Source organism: Oncorhynchus nerka, linkage group LG1 (genome assembly GCF_034236695.1).
Source record: "Oncorhynchus nerka isolate Pitt River linkage group LG1, Oner_Uvic_2.0, whole genome shotgun sequence".
In the NCBI taxonomy this organism is placed as follows: domain Eukaryota; kingdom Metazoa; phylum Chordata; class Actinopteri; order Salmoniformes; family Salmonidae; genus Oncorhynchus; species Oncorhynchus nerka.
This window is the reverse complement of record NC_088396.1, coordinates 52572412-52590036: the sequence shown is the minus strand read 5'-3', so window position 1 is coordinate 52590036 and position 17625 is coordinate 52572412. Positions and strand designations below refer to the sequence as shown.

Genomic DNA, 17625 nt, shown 5'->3' with positions numbered 1-17625 from the left:
AAATACTATTCTAGTTTGCTCAGTTTTTTTGTTAATTCCTTCCAATGTGTCAAGTAATTATCTTTTTGTTTTCTCATGATTTGGTTGGGTCTACCCCCTCCCCTCTCTCTCTCTCTCTCTCTCTCTCTCTCTCTCTCTCTCTGTCTCTCTCTCTCTCTCTCTCTCTCTCTCTCTCTCTCCCTCTCTCTATCTCTCTCTCTCTGACTCAGTGACTGACATTCAAATAATCACCTCCACCAATCGACTCTCTCTCTCTAAGTATGCATATGCTGTGAGGTAGCAATTGAGCCTGGGGTCGAGGTTAGACAGTGGGGTTTCTGGCGTAGGATGGAGTGATTGATTAAGAACTGAAATCTATGGATAGGGGGGAGGGGATGATGCTTTCCCACAGAGCAGAGTAAAGAGAGCTTCTGACAGCTGTCGGGACACACTGTCCTGATCTCCTACATTATTATCTTCCAGTGGCTATTTCCACTCAGACAGATACAAATATAGTGGCAGACACAGACACCTGAATGCTCCCAGCAGACCTGAAATCTTTCAAATACTTTGGGTGATGTTATTGAACCTGCCTGGAGTGCAGGTTCAACATAAAACCCAACATATAACCCGATCTTTGGAAACAAAAATGTACAATCGGAATTGGCCTTATTTCCCCTGAGTGGAGCCAAAGCTTTGAGTGTTCATTGTCTCCTTCTCTGTCATGTACCCAGCTAAGGTCTCCTGGTCTCATCCTCTGTCATGTACCCAGCTACGGTCTCCTGGTCTCATCCTCTATCATGTACCCAGCTAAGGTCTCCTGGTCTCATCCTCTATCATGTACCCAGCTAAGGTCTCCTGGTCTCATCCTCTGTCATGTACCCAGCCAAGGTCTCCTGGTCTCATCCTCTATCATGTACACAGCTAAGGTCTCCTGGTCTCATTCTCTATCATGTACACAGCTAAGGTCTCCTGGTCTCCTCTATCATGTACCCAGCTAAGGTCTCCTGGTCTCATCCTCTATCATGTACCCAGCTAAGGTCTCCTGGTCTCATCCTCTGTCATGTACCCAGCTAAGGTATCCTGGTCTCATCCTCTATCATGTACCCAGCTAAGGTCTCCTGGTCTCCTCTATCATGTACCCAGCTAAGGTCTCCTGGTCTCATCCTCTATCATGTACCCAGCTAAGGTCTCCTGGTCTCATCCTCTATCATGTACCCAGCTAAGGTCTCCTGGTCTCATCCTCTGTCATGTACCCAGCTAAGGTCTCCTGGTCTCATCCTCTATCATGTACACAGCTAAGGTCTCCTGGTCTCATCCTCTATCATGTACACAGCTAAGGTCTCCTGGTCTCATCCTCTATCATGTACCCAGCTAAGGTCTCCTGGTCTCCTCCATCATGTACCCAGCTAAGGTCTCCTGGTCTCATCCTCTGTCATGTACACAGCTAAGGTCTTCTGGTCTCATCCTCTATCATGTACCCATCTAAGGTCTCCTGGTCTCATCCTCTATCATGTACACAGCTAAGGTCTCCTGGTCTCATCCTCTATCATGTACCCAGCTAAGGTCTCCTGGTCTCCTCTATCATGTACCCAGCTAAGGTCTCCTGGTCTCCTTCTCTGTCATGTACCTAGCTAAGGCCTCCTGGTCTCATCCTCTATCATGTACCCAGCTAAGGTCTCCTGGTCTCATCCTCTATCATGTACACAGCTAAGGTCTCCTGGTCTCATCCTCTATCATGTACCCAGCTAAGGTCTCCTGGTCTCATCCTCTATCATGTACACAGCTAAGGTCTCCTGGTCTCATCCTCTATCATGTACCCAGCTAAGGTATCCTGGTCTCATCCTCTATCATGTACACAGCTAAGGTCTCCTGGTCTCATCCTCTATCATGTACCCAGCTAAGGTCTCCTGGTCTCATCCTCTATCATGTACCCAGCTAAGGTCTCCTGGTCTCCTCTATCATGTACCCAGCTAAGGTCTCCTGGTCTCCTTCTCTGTCATGTACCCAGCTAAGGTCTCCTGGTCTCATCCTCTATCATGTACCCAGCTAAGGTCTCCTGGTCTCATCCTCTATCATGTACCCAGCTAAGGTCTCCTGGTCTCATCCTCTATCATGTACACAGCTAAGGTATCCTGGTCTCATCCTCTATCATGTACCCAGCTAAGGTCTCCTGGTCTCCTCTATCATGTACCCAGCTAAGGTCTCCTGGTCTCATCCTCTATCATGTACCCAGCTAAGGTCTCCTGGTCTCCTCTATCATGTACCCAGCTAAGGTCTCCTGGTCTCCTTCTCTGTCATGTACCCAGCTAAGGTCTCCTGGTCTCATCCTCTATCATGTACCCAGCTAAGGTCTCCTGGTCTCATCCTCTATCATGTACCCAGCTAAGGTCTCCTGGTCTCATCCTCTGTCATGTACCCAGCTAAGGTCTCCTGGTCTCCTCTATCATGTACCCAGCTAAGGTCTCCTGGTCTCCTTCTCTGTCATGTACCCAGCTAAAGTCTCCTGGTCTCATCCTCTGTCATGTACCCCGCTAAGGTCTCCTGGTCTCATCCTCTATCATGTACACAGCTATGGTCTCCTGGTCTCATCCTCTATCATGTACCCAGCTAAGGTCTCCTGGTCTCATCTTCTATCATGTACCCAGCTAAGGTCTCCTGGTCTCCTCTATCATGTACCCAGCTAAGGTCTCCTTCTCTGTCATGTACCCAGCTAAAGTCTCCTGGTCTCTTCCGTCAGGCACCCAGACCTATCAGTATCATTATATTATCATTAGTCATTATCAACGCGGCGTATGCCAGGATGCTGGCAATGACTCATAACTCTCCCCTGACAACACACACACACACACACACACACACACACACACACACACACACACACACACACACACACACACACACACACACACACACACACACACACACAGAGAGATAAAAAGGGAGAGAGAGATAAAGGGTGAGAGAGATAAAGAAAGAGAGAGAGAAACAACAGAGATAGTTATTGTCTCAAAAGACAGGGGGACGTACCCTATATTCAGGGTGTTTGTTCCCTGTATATTCAGTGTGTTTGTTCCCTATATATTCAGAGTGTTTGTTCCCTATATATTCAGGGTGTTTGTTCCCTATATATTCAGAGTGTTTGTTCCCTATATATTCAGAGTGTTTGTCTCCTATAAATTCAGTGTGTTTGTTCCCTATATATTCAGTGTGTTTGTTCCCTATATATTCAGTGTGTTTGTTCCCTATATATTCAGTGTGTTTGTTCCCTATATATTCAGTGTGTTTGTTCCCTATATATTCAGGGTGTTTGTTCCCTATATATTCAGTGTGTTTGTTCCCTATATATTCAGGGTGTTTGTTCCCTATATATTCAGGGTGTTTGTTCCCTATATATTCAGTGTGTTTGTTCCCTATATATTCAGAGTGTTTGTCTCCTGTATATTCAGTGTGTTTGTTCCCTATATATTCAGAGTGTTTGTCTCCTATATATTCAGGGTGTTTGTTCCCTATATATTCAGGGTGTTTGTTCCCTATATATCCAGTGTGTTTGTTCCCTATATATCCAGGATGTTTGTTCCCTATATATTCAGGGTGTTTGTTCCCTATATATTCAGGGTGTTTGTTCCCTATATATTCAGGGTGTTTGTTCCCTGTATATTCAGGGTGTTTGTTCCCTATATATTCAGAGTGTTTGTCTTCTATATATTCAGTGTTTGTTCCCTATATATTCAGGGTGTTTGTTCCCTATATATTCAGGGTGTTTGTTCCCTATATATTCAGAGTGTTTGTCTTCTATATATTCAGGGTGTTTGTTCCCTGTATATTCAGTGTGTTTGTTCCCTATATATTCAGTGTGTTTGTTCCCTATATATTCAGGGTGTTTGTTCCCTATATATTCAGGGTGTTTGTCTCCTATATATTCAGGGTGTTTGTTCCCTATATATTCAGGGTGTTTGTTCCCTATATATTCAGGGTGTTTGTTCCCTATATATTCAGTGTGTTTGTTCCCTATATATTCAGTGTGTTTGTTCCCTATATATTCAGTGTGTTTGTCTCCTATATATTCAGGGTGTTTGTTCCCTATATATTCAAAGTGTTTGTCTCCTATAAATTCAGTGTGTTTGTTCCCTATATATTCAGTGTGTTTGTTCCCTATATATTCAGTGTGTTTGTTCCCTATATATTCAGAGTGTTTGTCTCCTGTATATTCAGAGTGTTTGTCTCCTATAAATTCAGTGTGTTTGTTCCCTATATATTCAGAGTGTTTGTCTCCTATAAATTCAGTGTGTTTGTTCCCTATATATTCAGGGTGTTTGTTCCCTATATATTCAGTGTGTTTGTTCCCTATATATTCAGGGTGTTTGTTCCCTATATATTCAGTGTGTTTGTTCCCTATATATTCAGTGTGTTTGTTCCCTATATATTCAGAGTGTTTGTCTCCTGTATATTCAGGGTGTTTGTTCCCTATATATTCAGTGTGTTTGTTCCCTATATATCCAGGATGTTTGTTCCCTATATATTCAGGGTGTTTGTTCCCTATATATTCAGGGTGTTTGTTCCCTATATATTCAGGGTGTTTGTTCCCTATATATTCAGGGTGTTTGTTCCCTATATATTCAGTGTGTTTGTTCCCTATATATTCAGTGTGTTTGTTCCCTATATATTCAGTGTGTTTGTTCCCTATATATTCAGGGTGTTTGTTCCCTATATATTCAGGGTGTTTGTTCCCTATATATTCAGGGTGTTTGTTCCCTATATATTCAGAGTGTTTGTCCCTGTATATTCAGAGTGTTTGTCTCCTATATATTCAGGGTGTTTGTTCCCTATATATTCAGTGTGTTTGTTCCCTATATATTCAGGGTGTTTGTTCCCTATATATTCAGAGTGTTTGTTCCCTATATATTCAGAGTGTTTGTTCCCTATATATTCAGTGTGTTTGTTCCCTATATATTCAGAGTGTTTGTTCCCTATATATTCAGGGTGTTTGTTCCCTATATATTCAGAGTGTTTGTTCCCTATATATTCAGTGTGTTTGTTCCCTATATATTCAGAGTGTTTGTTCCCTATATATTCAGAGTGTTTGTTCCCTATATATTCAGTGTGTTTGTTCCCTATATATTCAGGGTGTTTGTTCCCTGTATATTCAGGGTGTTTGTTCCCTATATATTCAGAGTGTTTGTCTTCTATATATTCAGATTGTTTGTTCCCTGTATATTCAGGGTGTTTGTTCCCTATATATTCAGAGTGTTTGTACCCTATATATTCAGTGTGTTTGTTCCCTATATATTCAGGGTGTTTGTTCCCTATATATTCAGGGTGTTTGTTCCCTATATATTCAGGGTGTTTGTTCCCTATATATTCAGTGTGTTTGTTCCCTATATATTCAGTGTGTTTGTTCCCTATATATTCAGTGTGTTTGTCTCCTATATATTCAGGGTGTTTGTTCCCTATATATTCAGAGTGTTTGTCTCCTATAAATTCAGTGTGTTTGTTCCCTATATATTCAGTGTGTTTGTTCCCTATATATTCAGTGTGTTTGTTCCCTATATATTCAGTGTGTTTGTCTCCTATATATTCAGGGTGTTTGTTCCCTATATATTCAGAGTGTTTGTCTCCTATAAATTCAGTGTGTTTGTTCCCTATAAATTCAGTGTGTTTGTCTCCTATATATTCAGTGTGTTTGTTCCCTATATATTCAGTGTGTTTGTTCCCTATATATTCAGTGTGTTTGTTCCCTATATATTCAGTGTGTTTGTTCCCTATATATTCAGAGTGTTTGTTCCCTATATATTCAGAGTGTTTGTCTCCTGTATATTCAGGGTGTTTGTCTCCTATAAATTCAGTGTGTTTGTTCCCTATATATTCAGTGTGTGTGTTCCCTATATATTCAGAGTGTTTGTTCCCTATATATTCAGAGTGTTTGTCTCCTGTATATTCAGAGTGTTTGTCTCCTATAAATTCAGTGTGTTTGTTCCCTATATATTCAGTGTGTTTGTTCCCTATATATTCAGAGTGTTTGTTCCCTATATATTCAGGGTGTTTGTTCCCTATATATTCAGGGTGTTTGTTCCCTATATATTCAGAGTGTTTGTCCCTGTATATTCAGAGTGTTTGTCTCCTATATATTCAGGGTGTTTGTTCCCTATATATTCAGTGTGTTTGTTCCCTATATATTCAGTGTGTTTGTTCCCTATATATTCAGTGTGTTTGTTCCCTATATATTCAGAGTGTTTGTTCCCTATATATTCAGGGTGTTTGTTCCTTATATATTCAGAGTGTTTGTTCCCTATATATTCAGTGTGTTTGTTCCCTATATATTCAGAGTGTTTGTTCCCTATATATTCAGTGTGTTTGTTCCCTATATATTCAGGGTGTTTGTTCCCTGTATATTCAGGGTGTTTGTTCCTTATATATTCAGAGTGTTTGTCTTCTATATATTCAGATTGTTTGTTCCCTGTATATTCAGGGTGTTTGTTCCCTATATAATCAGAGTGTTTGTTCCCTATATATTCAGTGTGTTTGTTCCCTATATATTCAGAGTGTTTGTTCCCTATATATTCAGGGTGTTTGTTCCTTATATATTCAGTGTTTGTTCCCTATATATTCAGTGTGTTTGTTCCCTATATATTCAGAGTGTTTGTTCCCTATATATTCAGTGTGTTTGTTCCCTATATATTCAGGGTGTTTGTTCCCTGTATATTCAGGGTGTTTGTTCCTTATATATTCAGAGTGTTTGTCTTCTATATATTCAGATTGTTTGTTCCCTGTATATTCAGGGTGTTTGTTCCCTATATAATCAGAGTGTTTGTTCCCTATATATTCAGTGTGTTTGTTCCCTATATATTCAGGGTGTTTGTTCCCTATATATTCAGGGTGTTTGTTCCCTATATATTCAGGGTGTTTGTTCCCTATATATTCAGTGTGTTTGTTCCCTATATATTCAGTGTGTTTGTTCCCTATATATTCAGTGTGTTTGTCTCCTATATATTCAGGGTGTTTGTTCCCTATATATTCAGAGTGTTTGTCTCCTATAAATTCAGTGTGTTTGTTCCCTATAAATTCAGTGTGTTTGTCTCCTATATATTCAGTGTGTTTGTTCCCTATATATTCAGTGTGTTTGTTCCCTATATATTCAGTGTGTTTGTTCCCTATATATTCAGTGTGTTTGTTCCCTATATATTCAGCGTGTTTGTCTCCTATATATTCAGGGTGTTTGTTCCCTATATATTCAGAGTGTTTGTCTCCTATAAATTCAGTGTGTTTGTTCCCTATAAATTCAGTGTGTTTGTCTCCTATATATTCAGTGTGTTTGTTCCCTATATATTCAGTGTGTTTGTTCCCTATATATTCAGTGTGTTTGTTCCCTATATATTCAGAGTGTTTGTCTCCTGTATATTCAGGGTGTTTGTCTCCTATAAATTCAGTGTGTTTGTTCCCTATATATTAAGTGTGTGTGTTCCCTATATATTCAGTGTGTTTGTTCCCTATATATTCAGGGTGTTTGTTCCCTATATATTCAGAGTGTTTGTCTCCTATATATTCAGGGTGTTTGTTCCCAATATATTCAGGGTGTTTGTTCCCTATATATTCAGGGTGTTTGTTCCCTATATATTCAGGGTGTTTGTCTCCTATATATTCAGGGTGTTTGTTCCCTATATATTCAGGGTGTTTGTTCCCTATATATTCAGGGTGTTTGTTCCCTATATATTTAGTGTGTTTGTTCCCTATATATTCAGAGTGTTTGTCTCCTATAAATTCAGAGTGTTTGTTCCCTATATATTCAGTGTGTTTGTTCCCTATATATTCAGAGTGTTTGTCTCCTGTATATTCAGGGTGTTTGTCTCCTATAAATTCAGTGTGTTTGTTCCCTATATATTCAGTGTGTTTGTTCCCTATATATTCAGGGTGTTTGTTCCCTATATATTCAGTGTGTTTGTTCCCTATATATTCAGGGTGTTTGTTCCCTATATATTCAGGGTGTTTGTTCCCTATATATTCAGTGTGTTTGTTCCCTATATATTCAGAGTGTTTGTCTCCTGTATATTCAGGGTGTTTGTCTCCTATATATTCAGTGTGTTTGATCCCTATATATTCAGGGTGTTTGTTCCCTATATATTCAGCGTGTTTGTTCCCTATATATTCAGTGTGTTTGTTCCCTATATATTCAGAGTGTTTGTCTCCTGTATATTCAGGGTGTTTGTTCCCTATATATTCAGGGTGTTTGTTCCCTATATATTCAGGGTGTTTGTTCCCTATATATTCAGTGTGTTTGTTCCCTATATATTCAGGGTGTTTGTTCCCTATATATTCAGGGTGTTTGTTCCCTATATATTCAGTGTGTTTGTTCCCTATATATTCAGTGTGTTTGTTCCCTATATATTCAGGGTGTTTGTTCCCTATATATTCAGAGTGTTTGTTCCCTATATATTCAGAGTGTTTGTTCCCTATATATTCAGTGTGTTTGTTCCCTATATATTCAGAGTGTTTGTTCCCTATATATTTAGGGTGTTTGTTCCCTATATATTCAGAGTGTTTGTTCCCTATATATTCAGTGTGTTTGTTCCCTACCCTATATATTCAGAGTGTTTGTTCCCTATATATTCAGAGTGTTTGTTCCCTATATATTCAGTGTGTTTGTTCCCTATATATTCTGGGTGTTTGTTCCCTGTATATTCAGGGTGTTTGTTCCCTATATATTCAGAGTGTTTGTCTTCTATATATTCAGAGTGTTTGTTCCCTGTATATTCAGGGTGTTTGTTCCCTATATATTCAGAGTGTTTGTCTTCTATATATTCAGAGTGTTTGTTCCCTATATATTCAGGGTGTTTGTTCCCTATATATTCAGGGTGTTTGTTCCCTATATATTCAGGGTGTTTGTTCCCTATATATTCAGGGTGTTTGTTCCCTATATATTCAGGGTGTTTGTTCCCTATATATTCAGGGTGTTTGTTCCCTATATATTCAGAGTGTTTGTTCCCTGTATATTCAGGGTGTGTGTTCCCTATATATTCAGAGTGTTTGTCTTCTATATATTCAGAGTGTTTGTTCCCTATATATTCAGTGTGTTTGTTCCCTATATATTCAGTGTGTTTGTTCCCTATATATTCAGTGTGTTTGTTCCCTATATATTCAGAGTGTTTGTTCCCTATATATTCAGGGTGTTTGTTCCCTATATATTCAGAGTGTTTGTCTCCTATATATTCAGGGTGTTTGTTCCCTATATATTCAGGGTGTTTGTTCCCTATATATTCAGGGTGTTTGTTCCCTATATATTCAGGGTGTTTGTCTCCTATATATTCAGGGTGTTTGTTCCCTATATATTCAGGGTGTTTGTTCCCTATATATTCAGGGTGTTTGTTCCCTATATATTCAGTGTGTTTGTTCCCTATATATTCAGAGTGTTTGTCTCCTATAAATTCAGAGTGTTTGTTCCCTGTATATTCAGGGTGTTTGTTCCCTATATATTCAGAGTGTTTGTCTCCTATAAATTCAGTGTGTTTGTTCCCTATATATTCAGAGTGTTTGTTCCCTGTATATTCAGGGTGTTTGTTCCCTATATATTCAGAGTGTTTTTCTTCTATATATTCAGAGTGTTTGTTCCCTATATATTCAGGGTGTTTGTTCCCTATATATTCAGGGTGTTTGTTCCCTATATATTCAGGGTGTTTGTTCCCTATATATTCAGGGTGGTTGTTCCCTATATATTCAGGGTGTTTGTTCCCTATATATTCAGGGTGTTTGTTCCCTATATATTCAGAGTGTTTGTTCCCTGTATATTCAGGGTGTTTGTTCCCTATATATTCAGAGTGTTTGTCTTCTATATATTCAGAGTGTTTGTTCCCTATATATTCAGTGTGTTTGTTCCCTATATATTCAGTGTGTTTGTTCCCTATATATTCAGTGTGTTTGTTCCCTATATATTCAGAGTGTTTGTTCCCTATATATTCAGGGTGTTTGTTCCCTATATATTCAGAGTGTTTGTCTCCTATATATTCAGGGTGTTTGTTCCCTATATATTCAGGGTGTTTGTTCCCTATATATTCAGGGTGTTTGTTCCCTATATATTCAGGGTGTTTGTCTCCTATATATTCAGGGTGTTTGTTCCCTATATATTCAGGGTGTTTGTTCCCTATATATTCAGGGTGTTTGTTCCCTGTATATTCCAAGTGTTTGTCTCCTATATATTCAGTGTGTTTGTTCCCTATATATTCAGAGTGTTTGTCTCCTATAAATTCAGAGTGTTTGTTCCCTGTATATTCAGGGTGTTTGTTCCCTATATATTCAGAGTGTTTGTCTCCTATAAATTCAGTGTGTTTGTTCCCTATATATTCAGTGTGTTTGTTCCCTATATATTCAGAGTGTTTGTCTCCTGTATATTCAGGGTGTTTGTCTCCTATAAATTCAGTGTGTTTGTTCCCTATACATTCAGTGTGTTTGTTCCCTATATATTCAGAGTGTTTGTCTCCTGTATATTCAGAGTGTTTGTCTCCTATAAATTCAGTGTGTTTGTTCCCTATATATTCAGAGTGTTTGTCTCCTATAAATTCAGTGTGTTTGTTCCCTATATATTCAGTGTGTTTGTTCCCTATATATTCAGGGTGTTTGTTCCCTATATATTCAGGGTGTTTGTTCCCTATATATTCAGTGTGTTTGTTCCCTATATATTCAGAGTGTTTGTCTCCTGTATATTCAGGGTGTTTGTCTCCTATATATTCAGTGTGTTTGTTCCCTATATATTCAGGGTGTTTGTTCCCTATAAATTCAGTGTGTTTGTTCCCTATATATTCAGGGTGTTTGTTCCCTATATATTCAGTGTGTTTGTTCCCTATATATTCAGGGTGTTTGTTCCCTATATATTCAGGGTGTTTGTTCCCTATATATTCAGAGTGTTTGTTCCCTATATATTCAGTGTGTTTGTTCCCTATATATTCAGGGTGTTTGTTCCCTATATATTCAGGGTGTTTGTTCCCTATATATTCAGTGTGTTTGTTCCCTATATATTCAGGGTGTTTGTTCCCTATATATTCAGTGTGTTTGTTCCCTATATATTCAGTGTGTTTGTTCCCTATATATTCAGGGTGTTTGTTCCCTATATATTCAGTGTGTTTGTTCCCTATATATTCAGAGTGTTTGTTCCCTATATATTCAGTGTGTTTGTTCCCTATATATTCAGGGTGTTTGTTCCCTGTATATTCAGGGTGTTTGTTCCCTATATATTCAGTGTGTTTGTTCCCTGTATATTCAGGGTGTTTGTTCCCTATATATTCAGTGTGTTTGTTCCCTATATATTCAGTGTGTTTGTTCCCTATATATTCAGGTTATACATTACATTATTTCATTTTGCTTTGAAGAGGGAGATGTACGCTTTTGTTTTTATCCACATTCCCATAATTCTAGATGCACTTCAGCGTACTAAAGAAATTCAAAAGATGAAGGCGTAGCCCTGTAGGGCCACGGCAACCCCTTATGGAAAATAATATATATTCCACCACTGTAACAGAGAAACAGGGAGATGGAACACAGATTCCATGAAGAATGATTTAGTGATCAATTAAATGCCTGTTGGTGTCAAACAGGGAACTACAGCCATTTAAATGGCTGACTAAATGAGAGAAACACAAAGAAAAACAGAGCCTTGAACTTTCACCTTTAGAACACCAAGTAACCGTGGTAACTGGCTGAGATGAGCCAGAGACCATTATGACGCCTTGGAGTCAGAATAAGGCTCATTATGGAACGCAATAGTGTGACGGGGGACGGAGGAGAGGGGAGGAGGTAAGGAGAGAGGTAAAAACAGGAGAGTGGAGAGCAGGGTTGACGAGATGAGAGAGAATTATATATATATTTTTAAAGGCAGGATAGTATACAATGAACAAAACAAGGCAAACAGCGCCAAACTGTAGCCTAGTCGCTCTCCGTGGTCCTGAAACAGGTGGAAAGCCATAGCTAAAAGCTTTGCGAATATATATATATTTTTTAACTTTCTTCACTTTTACCTTTCCACGGTGAACTGTGGTTATTTACACAACTTAACAGAAAAAAATATGTCATGCTCGCTTAGTCAAACTAAAACCGCATCAAAATAAATGACGTCGGGCAAAACGCCTTTGAATCACGATTTTACAGCTAGCTTACCTTATGTATTTTAGTAAATCAATTGAAAGTCTAGCCGTTAATTGATGTTACAAAAACCTAAACATGTATTTTCTCAAATTCAACCCATGACCAAAATCATCTTCTCTATCAGATGGATGGCATGACTTCGACGCAATGTAATGACATCCACACGTCGCAGATCTTTGAAGTAAACTGAAAAGACTACATCAACGTCTCTATACTGCGGACTTCATTCCAAACACTACTTCACTACCTCCACAGTGATGTTTCCCTCTACCAGCACGTCTTCTCTTCCACCTCTCCCTCCACTGAAACAACATGCCACTCCACCATCATCTTACCGTATCTGCTGGACATCCCAAGATGGTACACCAGCGTCATGAAAAACAACACTCTCCATAGCCTCGGGCGCTTCATTTTTAGACAGACACCACCTACAAAAGACTACTACTTTCTGATGTAGGCTTCACGATCCAATTCCGTCCCCTATGACTCTATTCAAATCCCCATGTTATTTCACGGAGCTGCGACCAGACCTATACCGCGCTGGATTCACGCCAGGTAACTGAAACCAAACCTTGACTAAAGTGTAATAACTGTGGGTTTGAGCGAAAGGGAAAGGGGAACACACACACACACGTATGACACACGACATTCCAAACCCCTGGAAATCCTGGAGCGGATCTGGAGCGGGGAATCTCTCCATTTCCTCCCTGTGTCAGTTTCTTCCCCTCCCGCAATAGATCTGTTCGGTGGGGTCCCGCAATGACGTCACAAAAGGACCCTGTTGAATTTTCAAGATGTTTTGCAGCGGCAAAGGCAGCGCGCGGTGGGCCAATGGTAGTGAGAGCTGCCTCTGTCTCCGAGATAGAGGAGAACAAGTAAAGGCAGCGCGGTGGGCCAATGGTAGTGAGAGCTGCCTCTGTCTCCGAGATAGAGGAGAACAAGTAAAGGCAGCGCGGTGGGCCAATGGTAGTGAGAGCTGCCTCTGTCTCCGAGATAGAGGAGAACAAGTAAAGGCAGCGCGGTGGGCCAATGGTAGTGAGAGCTGCCTCTGTCTCCGAGATAGAGGAGAACAAGTAAAGGCAGCGCGGTGGGCCAATGGTAGTGAGAGCTGCCTCTGTCTCCGAGATAGAGGAGAACAAGTAAAGGCAGCGCGGTGGGCCAATGGTAGTGAGAGCTGCCTCTGTCTCCGAGATAGAGGAGAACAAGTAAAGGCAGCGCGGTGGGCCAATGGTAGTGAGAGCTGCCTCTGTCTCCGAGATAGAGGAGAACAAGTAAAGGCAGCGCGGTGGGCCAATGGTAGTGAGAGCTGCCTCTGTCTCCGAGATAGAGGAGAACAAGTAAAGGCAGCGCGTGGGCCAATGGTAGTGAGAGCTGCCTCTGTCTCCGAGATAGAGGAGAACAAGTAAAGGCAGCGCGGTGGGCCAATGGTAGTGAGAGCTGCCTCTGTCTCCGAGATAGAGGAGAACAAGTAAAGGCAGCGCGGTGGGCCAATGGTAGTGAGAGCTGCCTCTGTCTCCGAGATAGAGGAGAACAAGTAAAGCAGCGCGTGGGCCAATGTAGTGAGAGCTGCCTCTGTCTCCGAGATAGAGGAGAACAAGTAAAGGCAGCGCGGTGGGCCAATGGTAGTGAGAGCTGCCTCTGTCTCCGAGATAGAGGAGAACAAGTAAAGGCAGCGCGGTGGGCCAATGGTAGTGAGAGCTGCCTCTGTCTCCGAGATAGAGGAGAACAAGCAAAGTCAGCGCGCGGTGTAGAACAGAGGACGTTGACAATGCCATTGATTTATGGTCAATGTTGGTTCATCCATCGAATTTGGATAGGAAATACCCATTTATCTGTTTCTTGAACAGCAGTTTTGTAGGGCAATTTTTTGTTTAGGGTTAGTGTAGAAACCTAAGTGTTGCTATGGTGGGTTGTTAGGTGTAAAAACCTAAGTGTTGCTAAGGTGGGTTATTATATGTAGAAACCTACGTGTTGCTCTGGTGGGTTAATAATATGTTTTAATGTGTGTCAAGGGAGTTGCTCATAACCAGACAGCTACAGGCTACACTAAATCAGGACCCCTTTAAATCATGTTCAAATGAAACAAGGCCACCACATCTACCCATCCTCCAAGGGCCAAGTTAACATGACAGTGCTTAGATCAACCATTTTGTTCGGTTAGTTATTAAAACAGAGCTTTAAATGTGAGGTGCTCAATACAAGGTCTATTGGTTCCCTCTTCCTGCCACCTGCTGCCATGCAGACTTTCTTGTTTTCTTCATCATCACTGTAGGTTTGTAGGGGGGGGATTTCCATGCAAAAAGGACCCATGAGCACCAGGGAATTTCCATGTAAAAAGGACCCATGAGCACCAGGTCATATCCATGTAAAAGGACCCATGAGCACCAGGGCATTTCCATGTAAAAGGACCCATGAGCACCAGGGCATTTCCATGTAAAAGGACCCATGAGCACCAGGGCATTTCCATGTAAAAGGACCCATGAGCACCAGGGCATTTCCATGTCAAAGGACCCAAGAGCTCCAGGGCAATTCCATGTAAAAGGACCCATGAGCTCCAGGGCATTTCCATGTAAAAGGACCCAAGAGCTCCAGGACATTTCCATGTAAAAGGACCCATGAGCACCAAAATGTGAAGTTTATAGGAGCATGTCAAAAAAAGAAGTTTAACCTTTATTTAACTAGGCAAGTCAGTTAAGAACAGATTCTTATTTACAATGATGGCCTACCAAAAGGCAATAGGCCTCCTGTGGGGACGGGGGCCTGGGATTTAAAAAATAAATAAATACAATACAGTAGATATCTCAGATAGGGTGGAGTGAGGCCTAAGAGGGTTTTATAAATAAGCATCAACCAGTGGGTCTTGCGACGGGTATACAGAGATGACCAGTTTACAGAGGAGTATAGAGTGCAGTGATGTGTCCTATAAGGAGCATTGGTGGTAAATCTGATGGCCGAATGGTAAAGAACATCTAGCTGCTCGAGAGCACCCTGACCTGCCGATCTATAAATTATGTCTCCATAATTTAACATGGGTAGGACGGTCATCTGAATCAGGGTTAGTTTGGCAGCTGGGGTGAAAGAGGAGCGATTACGATATAGGAAACCAAATCTAGATTTAACTTTAGCCTGCAGCTTTGATATGTGCTGAGCGAAGGACAGTGTACCATATAGCCATACTCCCAAGTACTTGTATGAGGTGAGTACCTCAAGCTCTAAACCATCAGAGGTTCTTCTTGGCAAACCACATGACCTTTGTTTTGGAGGTGTTCAGAACAAGGTTAACGGCAGAGAAAGCTTGTTTGACACTAAGAAAGCTTTGTTGTAGAGTATTTAACACACAATCTGGGGAGGGACCAGCTGAGTATAAGAGTGTATCATCTGCATATACATGAATGAGAGAGCTTCCTACAGCCTGAGCTATGTTGTTGATGTAAATTGAGAAGAGCGTGGGGCCTTGAATTAAGCCTTGGGGTACTCCCTTGGTGACAGGCAGTGACAGGCAGCAGATATTCAGACTTTATACACTGCCTTCTTTGAGAGAGGTAGTTAGCAAACCAGGCCAAAGACCCCTCAGATACTCCTTAGCCGGCCCACAAGAATGGAATGGTCTACCGTAACAAAATATTTGGCCAAGTCAAAAAAAATAGCAGCACAACATTGCTGCACAGCATCAAGGGCAGTGGTGACATCATTGAGGACCTTTAAGGTTGCAGTGACACCTCCATAACCTGAGTTGAAACCAGATTGCATACCAGAGAGAATACTATAGACATCAAGAGAGCCAGTCAGTTGATTATCGACAAGTTTTTCCAACACTTTTGATAAACAGGGCAAAATAGAAATAGACCTATAACAGTTAGGATCAGCTTGATCTCCCCTTTAAATAAAGGACGAACCGTGACTGCCTTCCAAGCAATGGAAACAGAGATAGGAGATAGGAGATAGGCTTGGCGATGAATCTTTAAGAAGAAAGGGTCTAAACCATCTGACCCAAAAGAAAGCTGACAGACTGTATTTTTAGACGAAATTAAGGTATATATACATTTTTCCACCATTTTCCGTCCTAAAAATCAGGATTAAGCAAAGACTTGGATCCCTGGTCAAACAGGTGGGAAAGGGGTCTTAGAAAACATCTACCAGAAAGCCTCTTACAAGGTTTTAGAAATACATCAAAACACAATGTTGAAGTAAAGACCCCTGACAACTGATATCAACGCTTACACCGAGTGCACAAAACATTAGGAACACCTGCTCTTTCCATGACACAGACTGTTCCAGGTGAATCCAGGTGAAAGCTATGATCCCTTATTGATGTTGAAGTAAAAGACCCCTGACAACTAATTAATAATCAACACTTTAATTTAGATTAGGAGACATTTTTTTTTGCTTCAGTAATTTTAAGAAACGTTGTCTTGTGCCTTGAAATGTTCAGTTATCCAAAACCCACATATCTTTAAATTATTATTAATTTCTCCACCTCACGAGGAGGCAGGATATTGAAAGTTCACAGAAGTAATCAGTAAAGGTCGACCTAACAATTAGTTATAGTGTTTTTACTGGTATACATTTTCATTATGAATGATTAAGTCATTAAAACAAAAACAACAAAAATCACCTATGGAATTTCTACAATTGAATTTGCTACATTGGGAAATCCGAGTCACAAACCACAGTTGGGATCAAGTTTGTACATCCCAGTACAGTAAACAAAAGTAGAGCATAGTTCAGTTGATAACACTATAATGTACTGTACTGAACTCTACTGAACTCTACTGTACTGTGCTGTATTGTACTCTACTGTACTCTACTGTACTCTACTGTGCTGTGTTGTACTGAACTTGTCTGTACTATACTGAATTCTACTGAACTTGTCTGTACTATACTGTTCTCCACTCTACTGTACTGTACTATACTCTACTCTACTCGTCTGAACTCTACTGTACTGTACTCTACTGCACTCTACTCTGCTGTTCGGTGTTGTACTCTACTGTACCCAACTGAGCTCTACTGTGCTCTACTTTGATCTCCAATCCTTGTCTCAGGATGGTAAGTTGGTGGTTGAAGATATCCCTCTAGTGGTGTGGGGGCTGTGCTTTGGCAAAGTGGGTGGGGTTATATCCTTCCTGTTTGGCCCTGTCCGGGGGTGTCCTCGGATGGGGCCACAGTGTCTCCTGACCCCTCCTGTCTCAGCCTCCAGTATTTATGCTGCATTAGTTTATGTGTCGGGGGGCTAGGGTCAGTTTGTTATATCTGGAGTACTTCTCCTGTCCTATTCGGTGTCCTGTGTGAATCTAAGTGTGCGTTCTCTAATTCTCTCCTTCTCTCTTTCTTTCTCTCTCTCGGAGGACCTGAGCCCTAGGACCATGCCCCAGGACTACCTGACATGATGACTCCTTGCTGTCCCCAGTCCACCTGGCCATGCTGCTGCTCCAGTTTCAACTGGCCTGGGCCCTAGGACCATGTCCCAGGACTACCTGACATGATGACTCCTTGCTGTCCCCAGTCCACCTGGCCATGCTG

At 40.9% G+C, this 17625-nt stretch overlaps 1 protein-coding gene across 1 annotated transcript in view; it reads right to left on the bottom strand.

The window, feature by feature from the left end:
- The window catches only part of ptprna (protein tyrosine phosphatase receptor type Na), a 136187-nt gene extending 123436 nt beyond the window's left edge, over positions 1–12751 (bottom strand). Inside the window, exon 1 of the mRNA XM_065019643.1 lies at positions 12441–12751. Within this exon, the coding sequence (XP_064875715.1) occupies positions 12441–12516 (76 nt within the window). The 5' untranslated portion in view covers positions 12517–12751. The remainder of the gene's footprint in view (positions 1–12440) is intronic.
- Between the last annotated feature and the right edge of the window lie 4874 nt (positions 12752–17625).